The sequence below is a fragment of the Gopherus evgoodei genome, chromosome 11 (genome assembly GCF_007399415.2).
Source record: "Gopherus evgoodei ecotype Sinaloan lineage chromosome 11, rGopEvg1_v1.p, whole genome shotgun sequence".
NCBI classification, from domain to species: domain Eukaryota; kingdom Metazoa; phylum Chordata; order Testudines; family Testudinidae; genus Gopherus; species Gopherus evgoodei.
Window position 1 is genome coordinate 8815754 of NC_044332.1, and position 26317 is coordinate 8842070.

Genomic DNA, 26317 nt, shown 5'->3' on the forward strand with positions numbered 1-26317 from the left:
CAGGCCAGAGGAAGGGGAGCGGGCGCTGTTACTGTGACTGGGAGTCCCTCCAGACGAGCAGGACTGGGTCTCTTCCTCCAAAAAGTCTTAGGGAGGATTTTCTTGACCGCTCTTTCCTGCCCAAGGTGTAGGGGATGCATCAGCTCGTCCCCACTGGTCCTGCACCTCCCTGCATTGGCATCAACCTTCTCTGGAGCCAGGCTCATTCCTCCTCCTCTGAGAAAGGGCAGGGCCAGCCAGAGAGCAGGTTCAGAGCCCCTTGCCTCTGCCCCCAGGCTATTAAGGGAACCTCTACACAGCCAGCTCCCCACCTCCCCTTAAAACTGCGCCATGCGTCTCAGAGCCCAGGCTAAGCGACTCAGGCTCGCGAGGCTTGCCCTGGGGCCTAGAAAGAACAGTGTAGACGTCTGGCCTTGGGGTGGGGCCCAGGCTCTGATATTGGGTGAAGGGGGTGGGTTTCAGGCCCCGGGCTCTAGCCCAAGCCCACACATCTACACTGCTATTTTTAACCCTGCAGCGCAAGCCCCGTGAGCCTAAGTCAGTAGACCAGGCTCTGAAGCCCGCTGCTGTGGGGTTGTTTGTTGCTGTGTAGATGTACCTTGAGCAGTCACTAAACCTGTTCAGCCAGGGCAGCAGGTCTAGCCCAGGCCAGTGCTCCTGCCGGCCCCCTGCGTGCCAACCCCAGCTTAGGAGCAATAAGGCTTTTGCTGCCAGCTATTTTCCCTTTATTGTGTCTTCCAGGGATTTGAAGACTGCCTGGTCTTCGATGAGTTAATGGACCAGTTCCACAATGATCTCAGTGAGTAAATCCCTGGGCATGGAAAGCAGACCAGGGTGGAAACTCCGGGCAGTTTCATCTGACATGAGTCACCAAATGGGTGCTCCTGAGCTACCCAGGAGATCAGGGGAGACACTTACTGTGAGGGGCAGTCAGGAATTAACCATTTGTCCAGGAGTCTCCCGGGGTATCTAATTATCCCCAGGAAGGGGCACATGGCACTAGATGTGCCAAAGTCCCCCACCCCCCTTCAGCCTTCCCTAGGTTCCTCTCTCACTCCTATCGCCCCTTCTGCTTGCCCCGGTGGGCTGGCAGCAGCATGCCTTCCTTGCAGCCACTCTGCGTTCCCTGCTGACGCCGACATGCCCCATATCCCCGTGCGTGGACTGTTGGATGGTGCAGGAAGCAAGTCAAGCGAGGCAGGACAAGAAGACAGGCTAGGGGATGGGGAGCCAAGGCCAGACAAGGCTCATTGCAGAGAGAAGAGCTTGGTGCCAGCCCTGGGACCCAAGCAGCCTCCCCACCACCAGCACAGCACTGCAGCAGCTGCCCGTTAGCCTTTGGGAACTGCACGGTGCTTGCAGCTGGGGATGAGCTGGTGCCCACAGGGCTAATGGACAGGCAGTCTGCAGAGGCTGTGCGTTGCAGTCCCAGAAGCTAACCTCCTTTGGCTGGTGTTCGGTCTAGCCACCTCCTGAGAGGCCAGCTCAGTTGAGCGGCAGGCAGTTGTGCCGTGTGCCCTGGGGAGAAGTGCATGCACCATGGAACGCCCCACTCCCTGGCTTGGAACACGGCATGGTCCCTCCCACAGGAGGAGCTGGGAGAGGCACCAGGACAGAAGGCAGAGCCAGGGAGTAGACTGGAGCCTAACTGGTCTGGAACTGATCCCTCTTCCCCAGGTGCCTGCCTGCCCGAGTTCTCCCGGCTGCGAGTGCCCGACGACCATGCCATTTCTGATCTAGCCATGTACAACTACATCGAGGTAAGACAGCAGAGCAGTGCTGCGTGTACAGACGCTCTACGCGAGGTGCCCGTGAGCAGTCCTGGGCTCAGGTAAAGCCCTGAGGGGAAGAAGAAAGGGAGCAGTAGCAGCTGAGCTGTTTTAGTAACCTGACCATTGTGCTGAAATGTGTGTGTGCACACGCAGGGCCGGATTTACACCTTACGCGCCCCTAGGCACAGCATCTTCAGCGCCCCCCACCAACAGCTGACCTTGTGTTTTCCGTAAAACATGAAACTTTTAACTCTCAGGCGCCTTAGAACGCCGGTGCCCCTAGGCACGTGCCTACTGTGCCTCATTGGAAATCTGGCCCTGCACACATGCTGTTTTAAGTGGCAGGTCGGCTGTGCCCTTACCATGGTCAGAGAGATGTCCCGGGTCTGTTTTCTTGCAGTGATATGGTTCTGATATTGTCCTCTGCCACTACAGACTTAGAACTGGGGGGAGGGAAGTAAGACTTGACATCTGAGAACTCCCAGCAGGAAACCCCCTTGCCCTCCATTCTCTTACAGGCGTTCACACACGCACACCTAGGAGCCCTTTACCAGTGCCTGACTTCCCAGCACCTTTCTGAAGTGAACAGAAAAGCGGAGATTTGAGATTTGCAAGCCCAGCTAAGAGCAGCCTTTCCCCAGCTGTGCAGGAAGGCGCTGGGAGAGGTGCAGGGGGGTGGGGGGCAGATTTCCGGAGAGCTGAGATGCTTTGGGTCATGCCCAGGCTTCGAAGCTTGGCTACAGGAGGCAGCCGTCCCCTCCTCGCTCTACAACTGCATATTACCTGACCAGGAGGGCAAATCCCCCCCGACACACACTGCGAGGGCCTGAGGGCAGGATCGGAGAGGCAGGGGTGTAATCAGTTACTGTCCAGCAGCCATACACACAAATTGGAGTTTCTCCCTTACGCCACTTTCCGAATGTCTGGCTGCACAAGTGCCACAAATCGTCACACCTTTCATTCAATCAGTGCGTGGCCTGTGTAGAGACCAGCTCTGCTAACTAATGTAAATAGACATCAAATGTGCTGCTCTGAGTTCCCAGCACCGACTCTGACTCTGTTCTCTGGATTCCTGTGGCACCCAGATGCCCCAGTCCAGAGCCTGATCTGATTGTGCCCAGTGCTGTATGCACCCAGAGGGACAGGCCCTGCTCTGAAGAGCTTGCAGGCTACGGGTGAGGCACCAGGGGCAAGTTATGCCAGTTGAAGCAAAGATGTGAATTTAAAGCACGCTAGCTGTACTGGTCCAATCCCCCTCCCACAGGGGGACACTTGTATTCTTGTATAGAAGGGGCTTTTTTCAGTTTAAATGATGTCTCTTTGGAAGGGGGTTAAGCTAAATAAATAAATAAATAGATAAGATACCTTTATTCTGGCCTAAGGAATCCTCACTGGAGGAGATGGTGGTGGGTTTATACTGGGGTAACTATAATTATACTGGTCTAACTGGTAAAATTTTCCTGTGTAGACAAGACAGACACAGGCTGGGAGGGGAAACAGGAACAGGCCGGGAAGGGGCTTATCCACAGTCACCCAGCTCTCCTGACTCCCACTCCAGTGCGCTACCCACTGGGCCATGCTGCTTCTCAGCTGTGCCTATTGCTGTACATTGTTTTGGCCTCATGATTTGTCAGTCATTTTGCCCCATCCCGTATCTGTTTGTGGCAGAGCACAGCGAGACTTTGGCCTAAGAATGCCTTTAAACTGACCCCTTGCTAATACAGTGGGAGACTCTGCTCCAGGCAGTGACTGCCAGGACATGTCTACACTACATGGTTAACCTGGCTTCTTGCCTTTAAACCCAGCAAAACCTCTGACCTGGGTTGGATGGTGGTTCCCACCAGCTACCCAGCTGGCTGAGGGCAGAGGCTTAGAGCCAAGTGCTGCTTTAACTTGGGTTAGAACCCACCACTTTGCAGCAAGGACACCGGCTAAATCACTCGATTGCTGCTGGGCTCCTAGGCCTTCCCACAAGCCCCCCACAGCACAGACAAGATTTTCTGCAGTTGCCAGGGAAAGACTCCTCAGGTGTCTCAGTGCAAAGAACCATGGGATATGCCCTCAGGCACCCACAGCTGGTGCAGAAATGGTGAGGCCACAGGAACCCGAGTCAGGCTTTCCTTTGGGGATGCTCACGCCCAGGCTTGGCTAGCCAGGGTGCTCAGACCTGGACAGTGTGGTCCTAGCCTTAGTGGTAGGAAGTGAGAGCTCTGAGTGGCTGAAGAGGATGACAGCAAGTAGCCACAGCATGGGGGTAAAAATCCCCACAGGCACCACCTTTTAAACTCAGCACTTTGTTCCAGATGCGTGCACATGTTAATTCCAAGTGGTTCATTTTCCGCAAGTACGTGGACAACTTTCTCCACTGGCTCATGCCCTCCACTGTTATCCCGTTATACACAATGGTAAGGCCTTCTTCTCTGTCCCCTCCCTTCCCCCCGATTTAGTCTCTGCTCACCCTGAAGGGCTGACACCTTTGCACTCTGGCACAGGTCACATTCACCAGAATACGCTACCACGAGGCGCGGCAACGCTGGGAATGGCAGAACAAGGTGAGTGGAATTGGAACCAATTTTCACTGACCCAGACGTTCAGAGCATCTCATGCCCTCCCCCTTTGCCCTCCTCAGATGATAGAAGCAGGTGTGCTAGGATCCCTGCCACTGGTAGGTACTTCTCACAGCCCCTTCTGGCTGCGCTGGCCTGCCATCCTGGGCAGCAGCACCGCTCGCCCTTGGCTCGAGACACCCCTGGCTGTGAATCTGCACTGCCCGAGCTAAAACTGAGTAAGTAGGGGCCACGGGCTCAGCGCTTCCCGAGAGAGCAGCATGGTGGAGCTCCCGTCTCAGTGAGCTATTCCCCCAGCCCCAGGCTGCTGATTGGTCATTTCCCAGAACCCTTATCAGGGAGCTGTGCCACTCTGCACAGAGAGCACATGTCTTTCCCCAGGTTCCTGCAAGGAGCAAGGCTCAGCCCCATTCCAGCTCTGCTCCCTGCAGTGTCTTCCCATGGCTCAGCATTGCACATTTGTACTGGGTGCATCGTGTCCCCCGCCAGTAACTAGTGCACTAGGAGATAACAGTCAACTACTGCTGCTGACTAATGGAGATGCTCCTTTAGCTCAGCTGGTCTGTGCTAGTGGTGTTAAAAGTCCTGGTGACAATGAGGGAGGGGTTATTATGCTAGCAAGTGAGGACAATTGAGTAAAAGCCAAAGAACCCTTCAGATACAAAGATTCTCAGATCGTTTTTACAGGGCCACCCAGAGGATTCAAGGGGCCTAGGGTCTTTGGCGGTGGGGGGTCCCCGCTTCGGCAGTAATTCGGTGGCAGGGAGTCCTTCCGCTCCGGGACCCACTGCTGAAGTGCCCCGAAGACACACGGCGGGGGGCCCTCGCCACCGAATTGCAGCTGAAGACCCGGCACTTCAGCGGCGGGTCCCAGGGCGGAAGGACCCCCCGCCGCGGGTCTTTGGGGCACTTCGGTGGTGGGTCCTGGAGCAGAAGGACCCCCCGCCGCTGAAGACCTAGAGTGGAAGAAGCTCCGGGGGCCCAGGCCCCGTGAGAGTTTTCCGGGGCTCCCGGAGCGAGTGAAGGACCCCGCTCCAGGGCCCCTGAAAAACTCTCGTGGGGGCCCCTGCGGGACGCAGGGCCTGGGGCACATTGCCCCACTTGCCCCCCCTCTGGGCGGTCCTGCGTTTTTACTCTACTGGATGTTCATGCAGAAGAGCTGAGGGGATGGGATGAGGGATGGACAGTGGGAAAGGATCACTGGGGAGGTGGCGCACTTCAGCTCTCCACACCATTGACTTGTGCATGGCGGCTCTTACCCTTGCTGGGAGAGAGCAAACGACAGGCTGGAAACTGCCCGCTGGGTTTGGTGCTATGGTAGCTGTGGGTTTAAGCCCCACCTGCCAGCATGAATACAGGCCTTCAGCCCAGTCCCCCTTGTCTGACTTTATCACCAGCATGCCCCCAAAGATGCCTTTCCACTCGGCCCATCTCCCCCAGCGCTTTGCCTGGCCTGTGAATCAGATGCCCTGGTCTGAACTGAAGCCAGTCACATGGGCAGTGGGTAGGGCAGGCTGTGCCTCCCCAAACAGACAATGTGGCCCCACCCACATTCTGCCCCAAGGCCAGCGGCCATGCTTCCCACCTTCCCGGGGCTGTGGGGGCTGGAGCAGCACCATGCGCTCTCCCTCCTGGGGCTGGGAGAGCTGCGGGCATTAGCCAGCCTGGGGCAGGGCCAGCAACTGCAGTGGGGGGCTCTGGGTTCTGGGGTGCATGGAAGGGGCAGGGCCTCAGGTGGAAGGGGCTGGGCTGGGGGAAGCTAGCCCCCAGCCAGTGGTTCATATGCCGCCCATGGCCAGTCATTGTGCTGAGTATAGGTGGCCTGTCTGACAAAATCCTTTCTGGCTAGTTACACAAAGTGATCGGCATCTGCCAACCCTGGAGAATACCTGTGACAGGAGGCTCCGCTCACCACCAGGATGGCACCTCCTCCTGGCCACTCTGCAGAATAGCTTGTCAGGTCAACGCCCCTTCCTGCGGTTCCACACCATCACTCGTCTCTCTGCCAGCATGCAGCCCGCTCTTGCTCCACAAGCTGCTGCTGTCTCTCTGCGACAACCTCTGGACAGCTCACTATATGCGTTGTCCCCTTACGGGACTCCAGAGCCTCATTCCCGAGCAGTCTCCCTATTCAGTGCCCCCTGGGGCCACACCTCAGTGCCTGGCCAGGAACCCGGGCCTGCCCTCAGCTCCGGGATCTGGCTCAGGGACCCTCTAGCCACCAGCCAAGGTCTGGTCCCTCCTGGACCTCACAGCCTTTCCCTGAGCTCTCTTCTAACATTTGGTGCCAGCCCCACCACTCCCTTCTCCTGGGGAGCAACTGCAGGCTACCTGTCTCTGCAGCCTCCAACACTCCTCCCTCTCCTGGGAGTGACTGCGGCCTTTCCCAGCAGCCCCCTCTATCACCTTCCTGCCCAGCCCAGCTCCTTCCTCCCACCCTCAGCTGCGGGGCAGGTCCTGAGCCACCCCCTTCTCAACTTGCCTTAGCCCTTCCAGGGCCAGTGTGGGCTGAGCGCCCCATCTCAGAACCCCACAGGAGCTTCCGAGAGCAGCAAACCCTTCCTGTATCAGTGCGTCTTTGCTGGGAAGGAAGGAAGGTGTGTCTCAGCTCGCGTTAGCTCAGATGGCGGAATCCCTAGTGAAGACAAGGTGATGTGTGGTTTTCACAGGATTTAGCAGGTTGAGGCAAACCCTGACCTCCCCCAGCTTGACTTAACCATGGGGAGTTTAGGGTTTCCTTCAACCTGCTAACAGGTGAACACCACAAACTGCCCTGTTCTTGCTGGGATTTTCCATCCTGTCAGCTAACCTGAGCACAGGACGCCCCTTTTTCTGAGTGAAGACAAGTCCCCTAAGATGTCTCCACTGGAAGCTGTGTGGCTGGAGAGGCTGCTCTAGATCAGCGAAGGGGCCTGCAATGCTCTGTGCTGATCCTTAGCCAACCAGGCATGACTTCCGTCCTCTCAGCAAACTCCTTTTCCTGATCACTGGAGCTTCGGGGCTTGGCTTAGAGTGACCAGATATCCCAATTTTAGAGGGACAGTCCTGAGATTTGGGGCTTTTCTTAATATGGGCTCCTATTACCCCCCACCCCATCCCAATTTTTCACACTTGCTGTCTGGTCACCCTCGCTTGGCTTAGCAGTCGAGCCTTCCTCTGGCGTGCCCCAGTCTGTGGGAAAGGCTCCATGCTGGGGGCTGTGTAATTCCTGCCCGAGGGCAGGGGCAAGGATGGTTATTATAAAGTGGTGTGTTCTCTCTGCTAGGGTCAAAACAAACCTTCGGAGCCAGGCTGAATGTCTCCTTATACTTGCAGGTGATTAACAAAGGACTCTTCATAATTGGGGCAGCAGCAGCACTGGGTGGTAGCTACCCGCTCATAAAGTGGCTCTCCCGTAAGTCTGACTCCTGTGCAGAAAAGCTGTGGAGCTGGATGCTTCATCTCAAGAAAATTGGAAGTGGTCCACCGGAAACACAACTGGCATAAATGCCATGGGAGCTGCTGAGGGGACACATGCCAAAGGCCTAGGCTGTAAACTCAGAACAGTGACTAGTGGGAGGGACACAAAGGGGGCACCAGCTAAAGGGAACACTGCCCGTGGTGCAGGACACAGTGGCTGGTCTCTCCCAGGGAGTCTCCGGCCATGCTGCCTGCCCGGGATGCTGCCTGTGGTGCGGGACACAGCGGCTGCTCTCTCCAGGGCAGCCTCCAGCCATGCTGCCTGCCTGGGACCTGCCCGTGGTGGGGGACACAGCAGCTGCTCTCTCCTGGGCAGCCTCTGGCCACGCTGCCTGCCCGGGATGCTGCCCGTGGTGCGGGACACAGCGGCTGCTCTCTCCAGGGCAGCCTCCGGCCATGCTGCCTGCCTGGGACCTGCCCGTGGTGCGGGACACAGCGGCTGCTCAGTGTGGGCTGTCCCTGGCAGGCAGCATGGCTGGAGGCTGCCTAGGAGAGTGCAGCCGCTGTGTGCTGCACCAGGTAATGTGGCCGGGAAAGGAGAGGCTCTGGCTCCACTTCTTCCCTTCCAGCTCTGGCCCTGCCCCTTCATCTCCCCAGGTGCCAGCCTCGCCCCCCTCCCCAGTGTTTTGGGAGGGGCATGTGACCATTTGCCCCCCTCCCTCACGGGTCGCCGTTGGCTGTGCAGAGTGCTCTGAGATCCTTCCAAGGTGCCACACATTGGTACTTGTCTGATGAGAGCTGCCTTGAGGCTTTCTTATTTTGAAACTGAAAATGCTGGTTGACAAGTGTGGGCACTTCCACAGCATTTGTGCCTGGAGCAAATGGGCCTAGCGTCAGGAAGTCTCCGTCAGGCAGGATGTTCCAGAATGTACCTCCACACCTCGTCAGACCTGGACTTCAGAGCAGAGTTATGCTCACTGCAAGCCACATGTAGGGAGGCTGCTGGCCACTCGGGATGGGACCAAACTCCCATTAGGACTTTCTGCAGAGAAAGCTCCTCCGTGGTTTTCAAACTGACTCTTACCGGTTCTCCGGGTAATATTGAAAGGCAGTCTGCAGGCAGGCAGCTCCCTGATCGTAGATCACTGTAGCTGAAACAGTTCAGTTCTGTTTCACTCTGGAAAGTTTTACTGCTATTGAATTTGTTCAGGTCAAGGATTTCCCGGCAACCCCAGGATGAGTACTAGGATGCAACCACCTAGGTTTAGCCTTGATTCAGCAAGAGCCTTGGGCATGGGGTAACTTTAGGCGAAGTGGAGGGTCCCACTGAGTTCAGTGGTATTACGTATGTGCCTGAAGTCAGGCACTAGCTGAAATGAGGCCTAGCGCTCATGGAACACATGGGATTTTTAACCAGTAAACTCCCGTTATTCTGTCATCCTCATCTACCCAAATAAAAGCTGGTTGAAACCAAAAGATGGAAGATATAAACCTTTGTGATTCAGACATGTTTTGCCACTGGGCACGTCTTCAGCTAGCCAGTGCTCAGCGCTGCCTGGCCTGTTTGCGGGGTCTCCTGGTCACTAACACCTCCTGGCGGGTTTTTGTTCCCAGAAATGTGGATGCTTTTACTGTTTTTGGAATTAGGCGCAGCGACTGCTCCCTGGGATTGTCATTTGGTGGCTCAGTGCTAGCTACTAGCTTTTGTACCTCACTGCCATGATTGTCCAGGCCTGGGAGTGTAAAGTGCAGAATGAGGATTAGTACTGCCCCCTCCCCCCCCGACTGCACTCTCTTAGTGCCCGCTGGGGGTCTGGGCGTGGGGCAGAAGTACTGAGTGTGCGGCTTCCTTCTTTCAGAATTAAAAACTGATATCCTAAAAAATGAAACAACTTGTCAGTAGAAAGTTCCAGGATGTGTCCCAGTTCAGCAAAGCAGAGCTGTAATAATGTCATTCAGCACCTGCTAGTCCCCCTGAAGTCAATGGGCAGTAGCCACGTATTTAAACTTACACCTTGCGGCGCTGGGACGTAACGGTCTAGGCCGTGTGTAGCGTGTGGCCTGAGCCTGGGACAGGGCCGCCCAGAGGATTCAGAGGGCCTGGGGCAAAGCAGGGGAGTGGATATAAAAAAGGCACCAGCCGCTGCGGTGCTTGTACTCACCGGGCAGCGCTCCAAGTCTGCGGCGGGGGCAGGTCCTTCACTCGCTCCGCGTCTTTGGCAGCACTGAAGGACCCACCGCTGAAACGCCGCCGAAGACCCAGAGCAACCCACCGCCGAAGTGCCACTGAAGACTCGGACCACTGCCAGGTGAGTACCCAGGAAAGGGATTGCCCCACTTCCCCCCCCCCCCCCGGGCGGTCCTGTCCTGGGATGGATTTCCCAGTGTGGGTTTTGGCTGCAGCCCCAGAGTGGGTGCCTGGCTGTGCCTCGGCCTCGTGGGAAGTTTCTCTCCAGCCGCAGAGCTCGTGGCCCACTCACTCCCTAACGGAGGCAGCTGGAGCTATACAAGAGCCACCTCGGCTTTCCTGGGAGTCTGACATCCCAGCGCAGGGGGCAGGCTCCCGTCCCTGGGGCCACATTAACTCCTGAGCGGGGCTTGTAACTGCAGCATTGTGCATGCGACCTGTTCCCCCTCCGGGAGGGGTTCTGTAAGGGACCCAAAGATTCCTGTGTCCTGCAGTGCCGCAAGGAGCTAACACCTGAAACTCCTCCAGCTCTGCTGCACTGTGCATACCATTCATCAACCTTCAAACGAGGGCGGCCCCACACCCAGAGCCTGGCTCAGAGCTTTGCCACAAGCACCCATTGCCAGCAGTCAGTCCCATGGTGCTCAATCCCGCTGCCATCTCCGGGGGCGGGGGGGGGGGACGACAGCCTCACTGGCAGTGCGGGCCCAGATCACTTGAATGTCCAGGGTGCAATGTGTTGATGGGGGTATTCTGAGTATCACATTCAGGGGGGAGGTATTAGGCAGAGTCCCTTGGAGCTGGCTACGCCTGCTCCACCGATGTGTGTGGGAGCTGATGGAGTCAGCACAGGCTGGAGAGGAGAAGGAGGAGGAAGGAACAGGAACCCCCACGGTGCTTTCAATGGCACCTTCTCCTGCCTCTACAAGCCGCTCCAGCCATGGGCAGCCGAGAGAGGGTCTAGCTCAGTAAGGGGAGGGACAGGGGAAGCCCAAGTCACCTCTGACCAGGTCTTGTCCTCGTATCCAGAAGAGCTGTGGGAAGTGACCTGGGTTGGGCTCATCTGGCTGATTGAACCAGTCTGCTCCCTAAAGAGGCAGCCAACAGAAGGCATCACGCAGGCTGGGGACACACACTACAGGCCAGCTGCCAGGTTTGATGTGTTTTTATTGATAGACCAGAGTGGGGATGTGACATGATGCTACAGACAAATTGTTCTCACACATAAAGCAAGTTCCAGATCAGGGGTGGGTAAACTATGGCCCGTGGGCCACATCTGTCAGACTATTTAATTTGGCCCTCAGGTCCTGCCAGGGAGCAGGGTTGGGGGTTTGCACTGCTCCGTGTGGCTCCCGGGAAGCAGCCAGCATGACCCCCCTCCGCAGAGGTGAAAGTAAACCGGTGCGGTCTGGTATGGAGTACTGGCAAGAGCCAGTATGCCATGCTGGACCACATCGACTTCCACGGTGAGGATTGAAAGGGCTTTGGGCTGCCCGCAGCTGGGGCTGGGATTTAAAAGGCTCCAGGCTTCTCTCAGTGGCAGGAGCTCTCAGCCCTTTAAATCCCTGCCCCAGCCCCTCAAAGCTTGGGGTTCGCCCTGGTGGCCAGAGCCCCAGGCCCTTTAATTTGCCCCTGAGCCCTGGCGGGCTTCCAGCCACCTCTGCAGCTGGGAGCCCCTGGTTGATTTAAAGGCTCTGGGTCTCCCAGCCACAGCTGGTGCCCCAGGACCTTTACATCTTGAGAGGCCACGACTCTTCTGGATGAGGCCATGCCCCTTCAGGACTCCGGGAGTACCGGTAAGTTCTGTAAGTTACTTTCACGCCTGCCCCTCCGGCTCCTACACAGTATGTGGAGATGTGGCCGGGGGCTCTGTGCGCTGCCCCATCTGCAGGCACCGCCCCCACAGCTCCCATTGGCCATGGTTCCTGGCCAATGGGAGCTTCAGGGGTGGTGCCTGTGGATGGGGCAGGGAGCAGAGCCACCTGGCTATGCCTCGGGCCGGGGGCGGGACATGCTTCCAAGAGCTGCTTGTGGTAAGCACCGCCCAGAGCCTGCACCCTTCAGCCCACTCCATGCTCTAATCCTGATTCCCCTATGCCACAGCCCCGATCCCTCTCCTGCCCTCCAAACCCCTTGATCCCAGGCCAGAGCCCCCTCTTGTACCCCAAGTCCCTCATCCCCAGCCCCATCCCGGAGCCCGCACCCTCAGCCAGAGCCCTCACCCCCCATGCTCCAACAGCCTGCCCCATTCCTGATCCCCGTCCTGCCCTCTGAACCCATTGGTCCCCAGCCCAGAGTCCCTTCCTACACCCCAAACCCCTCATCCCCAGCCCCACCCTAGAGCCCACACCTCCAACACCCCACTCCAGAGCCCCCTCCCACACCCTGAACTCCTCATTTCTGGCTCCACCCCAGAGACTGCACCCCCAGCTGGAGCCCTCACCCCCTCCTGCAACCTTACTCCCAATTTCATAAGTATTCATGGCCCGCCATACAATTTTCATAACCTGATGTGGCCCTCCAGCCAAAAAGTTTGCGCCCACCCCCTGTTCTAGATTCATACAGACTTTTACAGGCATGACCCTCTGAAATAAGAATTAGTCATTCAGTGCCGCACTGCCAGCTAGCACGGAGAAACCCCTGGGATGTGCCTGTCACTTTCTCCTGGGGCGCGTGTGTCCAACTGACTCACTGCGAAGGGGAGGAGGATCCTTGTGAGATGGGATGAAGTTAGCGTAGAAATCTGACTGCTGCACCTGACATCTTTCACGTTTGGAACCGTTGTTTCCTTGCCACTAACCCATCATTGAGAAGGCTGCGACCCCAAGGGTTACGGGTGCAGCCAGGGCTGCAGGCCCACTGATGAGGGGTCAGTCACTGGCAAGAGGGCAATGATTTAGGAAGACGTGGGGCACATTGCCGACTGCACCTTCTTTCCAGCCACCAGCATCCACCCACCCCTATGGCCACCACCCTCCTCACAGCGGGTTTACAGCTCTGGGGACCGGCACATGGCCTGACCCCAGAACAATTTTAGCACTGTCTTTTCTACACGACCTGCACGAGTTCCCGTAACAGAGTGCAGCACAGCGGGACAGAGGTTGGAGTGACCGCAGCCTTTGAGTGGAGCGCTTTAGACCAGAAAGAAGGGGGCATCTGGTAAAATGCCAAGCAAAGATCAATATTGGTTGCAGGTTGAAAACTAGTAACAATGCAGGCTTGATTCAAGTGCTTGCAGGTATTTGCAGCATGAGTTGAGAGATGGTGGGATCGTTCTCCAGGAGCCCATGCTAATGCAAACTGAAAATAATCCCACTCATCAAAGCTTATGCTGCTGCCTTCTCACAGCCCTATCAACACAGCTTGCAGGAGCCACGCAGAGGGAGGAGGTTGCTGGAGGTGCACAACACAGCCTGCTGGACAAAGCCTGCCCTTCACTGGCAGCGTCATGGAAGAAGGGAACAGTGTACAGCAGATCTTTGCTTAGAGAGTAAAATGCTGGTGCCCTTAGGTTGGTATTTCCTGGTTTAACAGTAGAGCCTTCACAGGCTGTGCAGGGTAGTGCCATGTCATTCTCCATTGAATCTGGGGTTCATGACAGTGGTGGTAGCACTCTGGAAAAGGGGATTATCACCCTGGGAAGAAATACCAGACAGGTACGTTGTTAGTGCTGCCTGGACTTTCCAGGAACAGAGCCTCAGTTCACCCAGCTGGCTAAGGATCGGCTTGAGCGAGCATTGCAAACCGACGGAGAGACGGGCTGCTCACATGTGCTCCTCCCCCAGTCACGGGGAGCTTCCCCTCCCCACTTTGGTGACAGGTGAGCCATCACTCCTGTGCTATGATGTGGACACACTGCTCCAACCCTCCAGTACTCATCTTGGGAAGCATTTGCCCAGGTGAGAGCTTCTGGACTGTAAAGAACCTGGTCCGTCCAGGCGGCTGTCCCTCTCAGAGGGAGTGGGCAGCCAGTGGAGAGGCTATACAATTCAGTTCTGCAACTTTGAACTTTTCAGGTCCCCAAACCAGCCATGTGCTGATGATTTCTGGTTAGGGCTGCATGGGCATTTCCTCCTTCCTGCCATGAGGCCAACCCTGGGCATGAGTGGCAGCAGCGATGTGCAATGGGAGACATCTCAGCTAGCCAGGGTCTCCAGATAAACCTGCTTTGGGTAAGTCTCTGGGCCCCCTGTGTCTCCCACACTGGAGAAGGGAAAGTCCACCCCATCTTGCACCCAAACCATGAGTGGCCCTCAGCATCTGTATCTGTTCTCTCAACACCTCCAGCCTGAGGCCATAAAGGAGCCACTGGCCCTGGTGCTGGGTTTGGGGAGGGTTTGGACATGTGAGGCCCATCGGGAATTAAAGCCTGGGAGTGGCTTGTGCCCAGTTATTTCCCACACCTGCACAATTGCAAGAGGCCTGAGGCCTCCTCCCCAGAGCCCACCCGCCCCACAACTAAGAACAGACACCCGTCAGGCTGGCAGGGCTCCAACCAGCTCTAGGGAAAAGGCAGGACAGGTGGAGCAGGGCAGCTGTCTGTGGGGTACTATGGGAAAGGCAGCACCAGCTCACCTCATTCCACTTGGCCTTCAACTTCTCCTTCTCGAACCTGCTGTACTCCCTGCGGTCGAACACCTCCATCACCAGCCGCCACATCACCAGGAGCAGCAGCCCAATCAGGGCCACGCCTGCAATGGTGCCGCCCACGATTGCAGCGATGTTCGGGGGCTGCGGACAATCTGGGGATCAGAGAGCGCACAGGACAGTCAGTGTTCAGCCCTGCCGCCAGCAGCCAGGCTGGTGACATTGAACGGCATGTGCCACATCCAGCAGGCTGTGATGAGAGCTGGCCACACACCGAGCCCGATGGGGCCTGTTCTATTGCAGCTAGCACAGGCTGTACACCACCAAAACATGGCAGCAGCCACAGCACTCAGCACCTGGCACTGGCAGCCGGGTGCAGCCAGTAGCTGCTAGATCTGCAGGCTGATTGCTGTTACCCCTCTGGCACTCTGGGGACCTGTCTGCCACATCCAGCCAGCAGCGCCTGACCAGCTTTCTGGGGGTTTAGGGGGAGGGTACTGCGGCTTGAATCCACTGAGGAGCAGGACTCGGCCAGAAAGACAGAACGAGGAGGAAGGGAGGAGGTTTCAGAACCTGGCAGGAGGGAAGGGAAGGGGCCATAAAGGCCTGTGCGCGCTCACCGAGGGACTCACTAGCCATGCTCGTCTCCAGAACGTTGTCTCAGGGTGACAGCATTCTTCCCCTCCCCCATGGGGGGCGCTGCTCTGGGGCGGGGGCAGGGGACTCCCCACTGGCAAGGACGGGGCCTGTTTCTCGTGGCGTCTGTACTTATTTTGAATGAAGCAAAATCCTCAATACTTTCTTTCTGTTTGAAAATTCCTATCCTGCTGCGCCATAGGGGGCACTGTATCCTTTTCTGGGTTTGGCAGGCTGGCTCTGGTGCAAAACCCGCCCCGCCTTACGGAGTACAGAGAGGGGTGTGGGACGAGACTCCAGTACCTTTCTTGTCAATGACTTGAAAGGAGTACTTGTCCTCCCCATCCTCCTGTTTCATGAGGTAGGAAATCCAGCAATTCTCTGAGTCCTTCTCCCGGCACTGCCGGCCGCTTGCCAATGAATCGAGTTTAAGGATGTTCAAACACGCATCTGTGCAGTTCTTCTGAAACGGGCCGCTCTTAAACGCCTGGCACTCCACACAGGAGCTAGAAGACAGACACAGGAGGCGCATGGCTCGGACAATAGGCTGGCTGGCAGCTCAGGGATAGGGGGACCCATGTGTGGGGTGGGAAGGAATATTCCCCAGCTCTGACTGGCAGTGGCCTTGGGGGCTTTGCCTTCCTCTGCAGCATGGCGTGTGTGTCACTTGCCAGGATTATCCGGGTGTAATGCAGTTATCCAGCCGCTGCTCTGCTAACAAGCACAGCCTAAGAGAGCAGTGTGAACTTGGTGCGCCTTGCCCCCCATTCTCTGCCTGGGGCACGTTAGAGACAAGTCTCCTGTGGGCTGTCACACTGGGGTCTTCTGTGAGCTGCTGGGTGCAGTGTATGGGCAGCCGGTGGTGCTGCGGGCCCGTGACATGCCGGAGGTCAGACTGGACAACCTGCTGCTCCCTTCTGGCCTTAGGCTTGGGGCTGGTTAGCTAGTGAATCAGGCACACGGGGGCAGGAGGAGGCAGACTGATGGCTGGGAAGAGGAGGGGGCTGTCTGTGACTGGGGTTCCATGGACCTCAGAAGCCACATGGGGGGCAGAGTTGCTGGGGACACTCGCAGGCCAAGGGCAGCTGTAGAACCAGGTTCTTTTGCCTCCACTCCACAACTGTGGGGCCGAAGCAGCCATTAGCAGGAGCTTTCCAGGTTAGCACAGAACCAGCCACCTTTGACGAGAGGGGGAACCGCACCCACACTATGCCCCTGAGCTCCCAGCACCTGCTCCGGCCAGGGGAGACGAAAGCATGGGGAGCAGCCAGGCTTGGGCGCTTCTGCAGGTCACTTACATGTATCGGGCGCAGGGTGAAGGACAGCCAGGGCATTCCTCACAGAATGGGGGTTGGTAGCCTGCCTTACACTGGCACGTATTGCACCGGCAGTGCCCACGGTCGCTGCACACCTTTCCCCGTGGGTTCACACAGCCGTCTGTAGACTTCTTGCACTGGCAAGCACTGCCTTCGAATTTATCAGAGCATTTGCACTCCCCACAGTCACAACGCCCTCTCTCTGGGGGGAAAACAGAGATTTTAGAGCCAAAACAGCTCCTCTGGGACAAATCCTGTAGGCAGGTACCTGGGCGGGGCCACCGGGACCTATGAACCTCTACAGTAAGAGAAGAATCTAAGGGCTAATCATGTGAGAGTTATTGATTCCTTCACCAGCCTGGCCTTTGCCTGCCTGGATTTTCATCCTCACCTGACAGGCTCAGAGCACGTCCCTTCTTCCAGGTGGGCAGGGCTTACATTTTCAGAGTATTTCCTGGAGTGCCAGAGCTTGGGGTTTCAGCCCCGCAGGAGGTGCCAGGGACTGGGGCTTCTGCCCCATGGGAGGCACCAGGGCTTGGGACTTCACCTTGGAGGGGTGCACCGGCACCTGAAGCTTTAGCTCTGTGGGTGCACTGGGGCTTGGGGCTTCTGGCCTGTGGCAGGCACCAGTGCTTGGGGCTTTAGCTCTGGGAGTATGCTGGGGCTCAGAGCTTCTGCTCTGTGGGGCGTTGCGGAGCTTGGGGCTTCAGCCCTGTGGGCTTGAAAATATTTATTGGAGCTCTGCTCCGGGAAGCTCAGGCTGAATTTAAGTCCTGCACAAGTGGCCTTTCTACTGCATCTCACTTAGTGAACTGGGTAGCTTGGGTTGTATCGGCATAACTACTGGACACATTGAAAGCGTGCGGCTTCCTTCTCCAGTGGACCACTCTGATACAGCTAGTCCCCGCAGGGCCACAAGGGAAGGTGGGAAGTCAGAGGGAGGAGAAAGAGACCAGACATTAAGGCTCTCTTGCTAGCTTCTCACAGCACATCCCTTGTTCGAGCACATCAAGTTCTGGGTGTTTAAGGAAGGGCCTGGTGGGGAACTTGTGTGTCCTGCGAGGACAGTGAGGGAACAGTGGAAAAAAGCGTTTGGATGATGTTCCCGTTGCAAATATTAGCCTGCCCCAGGGCCCAGAGCGTGCCGCCCGCACAGCCATTGCTGCACTCCCATCCGGCTATTGTGTTTGCAAAGCACTGAGAAATGGGCTGTCTCACCTATACAGCTCCACTGGATGGCAATCTAGGGCACGTGGCAGGCTAGTGCGGAGACTCTGACTGAGACTAACCTGGCTGTTTCTCTGAGATAAGGCCCGGGTCTAACTCAGGAGTTTGTCTGCTAAGAATAATGCACTGACACGTGAGGACACAGTGGGAGCCTGCAGCCAGTGCCCCGGAGCAGATAGCCACTGGAACAATGGCCATAGGACAGGAAGGGAAGAGGCCAAGTCAGACCACGGAGCCGTCACTCACCTTCACCGCCACACAACTGTCCATTATGGACCTCACAATTCATGTTGTCACATTCGCAGAAGGTCCCGTAGATCTCCTTGTTGGGCACGTCGCTGGTGTGGCAGGTGCACTGCCCACACACGCAGTCCCCCAGACCCGAGCAGATGACCGAGGCATTGTCCTTCCGACAGCTCCCTTCCAGCTCCTTGCTGGTTTTGCCTTTTGTTTCGCACTCGCAGTTCTTCCCAGTGTGGCCTGGATTGCAGCTGGTGTGAGAGCAGAGGAACCCAGAAATCAGGGTCAGTGGCAGGCAGTGTGGGGTGGAAACCATTACATTGGTCAGATCATCCTCTGACCTGCCACAGCACCACAAAGAGCTTGTGCCTAGGAGCTGGTTCTCAGAGATGCTGAGCACCTGAAACCCCCTTGGTTTTCCATTGTCCATCCCTGTAACCACGGCACCCCATATCCTTCACAGTGATATAATTATGATATGATTATTGCGTAATTATGATACTTTTTGTGCAAGATGGGTCATGTGAGGTGTCATTGGAAAAGTTATGATGTGCTGAATATGATTATACTGTTTCTATGCATGTATCATGTTTGTATCTAAAGTTAGGAATATTGACTATGGATCTATATTTCAAGCATACTTACTCTGGGTGACACCCACAACTAGCCTTTCTGGTACAAAAATGAAGAAGCCAGACAGTGCTGACGGCCCATCAGCAAAGACAATGGACCCTGGAAGAACTTAACCTTCCTGTTTGAACATTCCAGACAGCCTGTAAGTAATGGCTGTTATGACTCAGCAAGGTATGCAAGGGCCTGTAACTAGGCCACATGACTCTGAACTCCATCTTGGGATGTCAGTGTTTTTCCACAAACTGAATTTAGGACAAAGGGTTCCTGCCATAGGCTAAAGCTTTATAAGGTAGGGAGTGACATCCTCGGTTGTTCTTCACTCCTCACACAAGAAGACTCCTGGAAACATCTGAGGAACAAAGACTGAACTGGGGGAAGTGCTGGACTCAGGCTAAAGGGACTTCTAGCCTGTGTATGAAATACCTGGGGATTCCAAGCTGCAAAGCAAATGCAGCTTGTGCTGTAAGAGTCTGGCAACCTGCTTGTATCATGAGTCAGTGTGAGAATTTGCTAATTCATATCCAGTCTCTCTAGTAGTTTAGGCTTAGTTTGCGTTTTTGTTTATTTGCTAGGTAATCGGCTTTGATCTGTTTGCTATCCCTTGTCCACTGCAGGACATCCTGACAGGCGGAACTTGGCCCATTAACTGTGCCCTGTCACTGTGACATTCACCAGTCATTGAAAATAAAACTAACCTGCTGAAAGTTCTCCTGGGAAGAAAAGAAATTGGCACATTAGGCTGATAGAAGTAAGTGTCTGTGCCTCACATTTTGTGGATTTCATGGTCCCTGTGCACAAAGACTGTCCCAGCATCACCACGAATGCCAGTACAGCCATCCACTGGCCTGGTTCTTGGAAAGCTGCCCATTCCAAATGATCCCCAAGCTCCTGATGAGGCCTCGGACCCCCGGTTCTGTGGCATGGTGTTACTGGGATCATTTACCTGCACGTGCCACACACGATTTTGCCGTTCCCATTGCAGGCAGTGGGGCTCTGTCGTTCATCACAGTCACAGTCGCACCGGCTGACCAGTTCCACAGTGAGCGTGTCTGTGAAGCCCAGGGGCCGGATGGTGAAGGACTGGTTTGGGATGCACTCCTTCGCTGTAACTTTCACCTGGAAAGTAATCTGGAAGGAGGTGAAGGAGCCAGGTTATGGGACTGTTTGCTACAAAAGCATCATGGTCAAGGTGCTCAGGCTATCAGCCCTAGCCTAAATTTGCCTCTGTCCTGAAATGTCCCCTCCAGGAGACAGGTAATTTCTGGAATTGGGTCTGCGGGGTCCCTTCTCAAATCTCTCACTAGGACACAGCAGAGATGGTCAAACATTGGAATGTCCATCCTACGAGAAATGCTTCTATTTCAACATTTGTTTTTGTCCCAAATCAGGAAAAAAGTCAAAATATCAGTCCCCCACTCTACACAGACACACACGCACACACACACAAAAATTGGAAGTTCAAAGAAAAATTTGTTAGGTCCAGAAGGGTTGAAACACTTTGTGTCAGATCAGTTTGACATTAAATTGTGTCTACTAAGCTGCCATATTGTATTGCAGGTGTCTCATGCCCCCATTCTCCTCTAGGGGCCAGGCTCCTGGTTTGGACTACATTTCCCATGATACACTGCTGTCATGGGATTCCCATGATGCACAATATTAAGTGGCAAGGCAAGGGTACATGGCAGGAGATAAAGTCTAGCCAGAGAATCCTGTTAATAGGGGACAATAGAGGCATGAGGCACCCAAAGTACAACTCCATGATGCACTCCATGAAACAGCTCATGCAGACACAGATTAGTGTCTCACTGACCCGAAATGAAACATTTTGGTTTGATTCAACAAATTGAAATTTTTGGTTCAGGTCAATCCAACCCAAAACAAAGTATTTAGTTTCAGTTTTTCCCAGCTGGAAATAAACAAACAAACAAATCTGTAAAAATCAATGTTTTCTAATGGAAACATGTTGATTTTGCAGAAATGACATTTTCCATCAAATGAACATTTGGCTGGAGAACTCCCAGCCAGCTCTGACAGATCGCACTGTGAAGACAGTCCTTCCTCAACTGCCATTCAGTGCCCAAGCCTGGGAGGGGTTCAGGATTTGCAGGAGATGTTTCTGTTTTGCCCAAAAAAATTGCAGAAAAGAAAAGAAATCCCCATTTTCTGATTCTCCCTCCTGCTGTGACAGGTAACCTCAACCTTAACTTCACCTGAACATGGAGATGGGGACAGCAAATTGGGTTCTGCTATGAAAAGAACATACAGGAACTCAGCACACAGGATCCTGTGTTCACTTTGAGCTCTAGAACATTAGTACTGCTCCTGATCTTTCTGCGAGAAACTAAGGTTACAGAGAGGACTGAGCCAGTGCTCTCCTACCTTGTCATGGATCTTGACATCACCACATTCCCCCCTCACGCCATCTATGGTGGCTTTTTTGCCATGGCAGAAAGAATCGTATGTGATTTTCAATGAGTCCGGCAAGGTACCATGGTCCAGGATGACTCTGGAGGACAAGTTCTGTGAGGAAAATAAGAAAGAAAATGACACAGAAATATGTCAGCATCACAAAGAGGGGATCAAATCTGAGAACTGCCTCAGAATAAAGATTCCTTGAGAATGGCTTGCCTGTGACACAGTGTATTACACCTCCTGTTGGGTGCTATTGCTTTTCCTTTGGGTGTAATTATAATCAGTTCAATATAAGGTATGACTGAGAGGGAGGACTAGGAAGTGAGATCTTAGCTCTGATAAATGTGGTGGAAATGGGATTGCTAGGGTATAAGTCAGGATTTGGGATGTGCAATCTATGCTTTGTTTTGGAGAAGAGTGGATCAGTCTTTCCCACTGCAGATCCATCACCTCTGCTATGTGATAATGAGGCAACATAACTGGGAGCGTCAGCTTGGACTCTGCACTGCTCCAAGTCTTTCCAGACAGGAAAAATATGTCCATTATTCAATATGAAAGCACACAGTGGAAGGACAAGAAGGAACATTTTGATTCATGCTCTGGCAATGACTCATATGTAGTGTAATGTTTGTGCACAGCACCTGCATGTATAATATAAGTCAGATACTTGGCATGTTAGAATTCTCATATACAAAATTAACAATCTGTGAGTAATTAATTGTTTGCTGCAAAAACAAAGTCTGCAGTAAAAAATTTGCAGGTGAAACCCATGTTAATTTCCATTGTCCCTTCCAACCTCTCAGTACTCTTTTTGAAATGTTGTATTTTGCTTCTTATTTATCCTGAGCCAGTATTGATTTTATTTTATACTACTGTATAAGAGCTAGGTATTAGTATTATTAGAGTAATGGGGTTTACAATCCCCCTACTGAACATGGGGCGGTGGGAAGGAAAGTCTCTCCTGTTTACAAGCAAGCAGCTTGATCACACTCTCAAGCAGCTCCCAGAACAGCCAGTCGTGGAGGCAGGCACCCACAGCTGCAATCAGTAGAGAAAACAAGACCTGCTATAACGAGCACAGCACAGAGGAGGAAAGGGAAGTGGAAAGGCCTGCGGTAGCAAAGGGGTGACAATCCCACACCAGGTTGCCTTCAAGAAAATAGCCAGGAGACTGAAAGACTGCAAGCCCTAAAACTGATAAAACTCAGTTGGATGTGATGGTCCCGGAAGTGATTTGATTAAGAAGGTGAAACCCCTAGGAAGACCATACATAGTAGTGGTTGTGACACATGGTACCCTATGTTCACCACTTTTATATGGTTATGATATATTTTGTACAAAACATGCCTTGTGCAGTATCATTTGAAAACTCATAATCTGCTGGACATTATTAGCCTGGTAAAATATGTGTGGCAACTTTGTTTGTAAAGTGATGAGACTCTAATCGATAACAGTGATTTTACTTTAACGTGTTACAAAGTTAGAAAAGCTGGCTCAAACTAGTTTTTCAGAGACTTCACACCAGCAGGGTGCTAAAGAGTTAATTGGAAATTCACCAGCTGTAAACAAGAAATTTACAATTCACCTGAAGGACACCTGGAAGCTCAAGTATGCCATGGAACTGCCTGACCCTGAGACCCAGCAAAGACTTTTCCAGTACAAAGGGTTAGATTATAAGAAGGGGCAGGGAATGCCTCAGGCCACCTCACCTCTCCACCATATGTTGCTCTGCTCATAACATCAAGCAATACCTGAAGAACACTGAACTAAGGGGAGTGGTCCCAGGCTGAAAGGAAATCCAGTCTGTGAACTAAGAACTGGCTGCAGTATCTGGTGTGGTGAGAATGATGTTTGCTTCAAATCTCTTTTAGCTTGGTAAAGTTTAGGAATTTGACTGCAGTGTTATCTTTTGATTTCAAATATAACCAGTTCTGACTTTTATGCCCTAACACTTATAATCACTTACAGTCTAGTTCCCTGTAAGCTATGTGGCTGCGTAGCAGCCTTCCTATCTCCATGCAGGCACTTCGGGAACTCACCCGGGGGCCAGGGGAGGATTGATCCTTTCCCGCCCCCAACCTAGCCCAGTCCCCAACCTAGCCCAGTCCCCAACCTGCTGTGGCCAGGGCAGCCTGGACTTGCAGTGTCCGGCACACTCCTTCCTCGGCCCCAACTCTGCCGCGGCTGGGGTGCTTGGACCGACCAGGGCACCCCTACCCCGGCCTGAATGCAGCTGGGGCGGCCTGGCCTGGCTCAAACCCAGCTGCAGCTGATGTGGCCCAGCCTGGACCCAGCCCTGGCCTGGACGTGCCATGGCACCCCTCCCCTGGCCTGAACCCAGCCTATCCTGTGGCCCCAGGCCTGGAGCTGCACCAGCAGGAAGATGTGCCTCTCTCCCCCAGTCCACGTGTTGCTGTGGGGAGAGAGAGCTGATGAGAGTTCTCTCTCCCTGCCGGAGCCCCCTCCTGTACCCCAAACCCCCCATAGAATCATAGATTATCAGGGTTGGAAGGGACCTCAGACGGTCATCTAGTCCAAACCCCTGCTCAAAGCAGGGCCAACCCCAACTAAATCATCCCAGCCAGGGCTTTGTCAAGCCAGGCCTTAAAAACCTCTAAGGAAGAAGGTTCCACCACCTCCCTATGTAACCCATTCCAGTGCTTCACCACCCTCCTAGTGAAAAAGTTTTTTTCCTAATATCCAACCTAAACCTCCCTCACTGCAACTTGAGACCATTGCTCCTTGTTCTGTCATCTGTCACCACTGAGAACAGCCAAGCTCCATCCTCTTTGGAACCCTCTTCAGGTAGTTGAAGGCTGCTATCAAATCCCCCCTCATTCTTCTCTCTGCAGACTAAACAATCCCAGTTCCCTCAGCCTCTCCTCATAAGTCATGTGCTCCAGCCCCCTAAGCATTTTTGTTGCCCTCCGCTGGACTCTTTCCAATTTTTCCACATCCTTCTTGTAGTGTGGGGCCCAAAACTGGACACAGTACTCCAGATGAGGCCTGCAGCGAGGTGGTGTGGTTCCCTGCCGCCCCGGAGAGAGACGAACCCCCCAGACACCAAAATGGGTGGAGCCAGTGGAGCGTGTGCCCACCCCCCAGAGGTCAAGGTTCAGGACAGGAAGTACAAAAGCCCAACCCCAGAGCTCACTAGAGCCCTGGCCACCGGAGAAGCCAGACGTCTGTGGCCTAGCTCCCGGTGGGGAGACTCCTGCAGCCTGCGATCGACCCGAGGACTGGCCAGATCAGCCGAGGCCGGATGCCGACCAGCCCCCGGAGGAGCTGCCAAGCTTGCCGCTCACCAGGTACCCTGAGGAGCCCAGGGTGCTAGATCCCTGTGGAGGACACCGTCCAGACACAGGTACCCTACAAGGGGGAGGTCAGAAGTAGCCCGGGGGCAGCTGACCCCAGTCTGGCAGCAGCACACCCAGAGCCCATGTCAGTGTGTTGCGGCCTGGATCCCCACTGACGCAGCAGCAGGTCGTCTACTGCTGCTACCGGGCTGGGACGCAGTGGAGTGCGTGGGTCTGCGTCCCCCCTGCCACCCAACATGTGGGTGGCAGCCTCCCCCTCTCCCAGGCCCTTCGGAGCCAGGGCCTGGCCTCCTGAACTTATTTGTTTGCTCAGCCCCTGCCTGAGGGCCTGAGCTCCTGAGTTTGCTGCCTGCCCTAACCCAGAGCCTGGGCTTATTGCTTAATGGTTTGCTCTGTCCCTGTCCAAGGATCAGAGCGTAGGACTCGCTACTGCCCCCCAACCGGCCCTGAGTAACCGTTGTTTTGCCTCTGCCGCGGCGGGAGACCGCATGGCCAGACCAGTTCCCCGACGTAACCAGACAGATGTAGCGAGGCGATGTGGTTCCCCGCTGCCCCGGAGAGGGACAAATTCCAGCAGAACACTTCTGCAAGGCCTCACCAATGCCGAATAGAGGGGAACGATCATGTCCCTCGATCTGCTGGCAATGCCCCTACTTATACAGCCCAAAATGCCATTAGCCTTCTTGGCAACAAGGGCACACTGTTGACTCATATCCAGCTTCTTGTCCTTTTCTGCAGAACTGCCACTTAACCACTCTGTGCCTAGTCTGTAGCAGCGCATGGGATTCTTCTGTCCTAAGTGCAGGACTCTGCACTTGTCTTTGTTGAACCTCATCAGGTTTCTTTTGGCCCAATCCTCTAATTTGTCTAGGTCCCTCTGTATCCTATCCCTACCCTCCAGTGTGTCTACCACTCCTCCCAGTTTGGTGTCATCTGCAAACTTGCTGAGAGACAATTAGGTTAGTCAGGCATGACTTGCCCTTGGTGAATCCATGCTGACTGTTCCTGATCACTTTCCTCTCCTCTAAGTGCTTCAGAATTGATTCCTTGAGGACCTGCTCCATGATTTTTCCAGGGACTGAGGTGAGGCTGACTGGCCTTTAGTTTCCCGTATCCTCCTTTTTCCTTTTTTTAAAGATGGGCACTACAAACTGACAAACTTTCCCCGCAACAGACACTCAGATACTCACTCCCCTCCCAGCTCCCAACACAGCCCCCCAATGCAGCACTTAGCATAGCTTCTCTCGGACAGATCCCAGGCAAACTCCCTCCATTAGCCACTCCACTGTTCGCCGACTGGACTTACCCTGGACATCCCCAGCCACACCCCATACCCACAACCCCAACCTGAACCCTCACCCCTCTGTACCCCATCCCTCTGCCCCAGCCCTGAGCCCCTTTCCACACTGCGAACCCCTTGGCCCCACCCTTACCACATGAATTTAGTTATGTGCACCAATATGGAGGTGATGTGTCACACAGGGTCGGGTTACAAATCACCTCCATATTGGTGCCCATAACAAAATTCATTCTGCACATAGGTGGTAAAAATTGGACTGTAAGCAATGTTCCCTCTATCTTTTTCTAGTTAATAAACTTGTTTCATTCTTTTATCTAAACCAGTGTGTTTGACCAAAGTGTTTGGGAAAATCTCTACTCAGGTCAACGGGGCTGGTGCATATTCATTACGCTTTGTTGGAATGATAAACTAATTTATGAGCTTGTAAGTCCAGTGGGCTACTGAATGGTACAAGAGGCACATTTCTTGGGGGCAGTGCTGGGACTGTGGGCTATGAGGGTGTCATCTATTCCTGGATGGCTGGGTTAGCATTCACATACTCAGCTGATGGCTGTAAGCGAGCAGAGCCTGGAGAGGTCTGCTAGTCACTTGCAAGGCACTCTGGGCTGGAGCGCTCCGGGGACACTGCCGCTCAGGTTGCAGCCTGCGGCATGTCCCAGTGCTGCCATGCTCTCAGTGCAGTAGGTCCTTGCCAGATGGATGAAGAAGGCCTGCCTGAGCAGT

General features: G+C 54.5%; 2 protein-coding genes across 5 annotated transcripts in view; one reads left to right on the forward strand and one right to left on the reverse strand.

Annotated features, from left to right (window-relative positions):
• The window catches only part of KMO (kynurenine 3-monooxygenase), a 42419-nt gene extending 34509 nt beyond the window's left edge, over positions 1-7910 (forward strand). Inside the window, exons 11-15 of the mRNA XM_030580190.1 lie at positions 742-799; positions 1678-1760; positions 4076-4177; positions 4265-4324; positions 7655-7910. Coding sequence (XP_030436050.1) covers positions 742-799; positions 1678-1760; positions 4076-4177; positions 4265-4324; positions 7655-7825 — 474 coding nt within the window. The 3' untranslated portion in view covers positions 7826-7910. The remainder of the gene's footprint in view (positions 1-741; positions 800-1677; positions 1761-4075; positions 4178-4264; positions 4325-7654) is intronic.
• Positions 7911-12713: 4803 nt separating this feature from the next.
• Positions 12714-26317, reverse strand: part of ITGB2 (integrin subunit beta 2) — a 52949-nt gene continuing 39345 nt past the window's right edge. For all 4 annotated transcript variants that reach the window (XM_030579783.1, XM_030579781.1, XM_030579780.1 and 1 more), the window contains exons 10-16: positions 20945-21085; positions 19509-19693; positions 17939-18183; positions 16448-16667; positions 15453-15655; positions 14502-14668; positions 12714-13561 (exon numbers count right to left, since the gene is read on the reverse strand). In XM_030579783.1, the coding sequence (XP_030435643.1) occupies positions 13496-13561; positions 14502-14668; positions 15453-15655; positions 16448-16667; positions 17939-18183; positions 19509-19693; positions 20945-21085 (1227 nt within the window). In that variant the 3' untranslated portion in view covers positions 12714-13495. The remainder of the gene's footprint in view (positions 13562-14501; positions 14669-15452; positions 15656-16447; positions 16668-17938; positions 18184-19508; positions 19694-20944; positions 21086-26317) is intronic.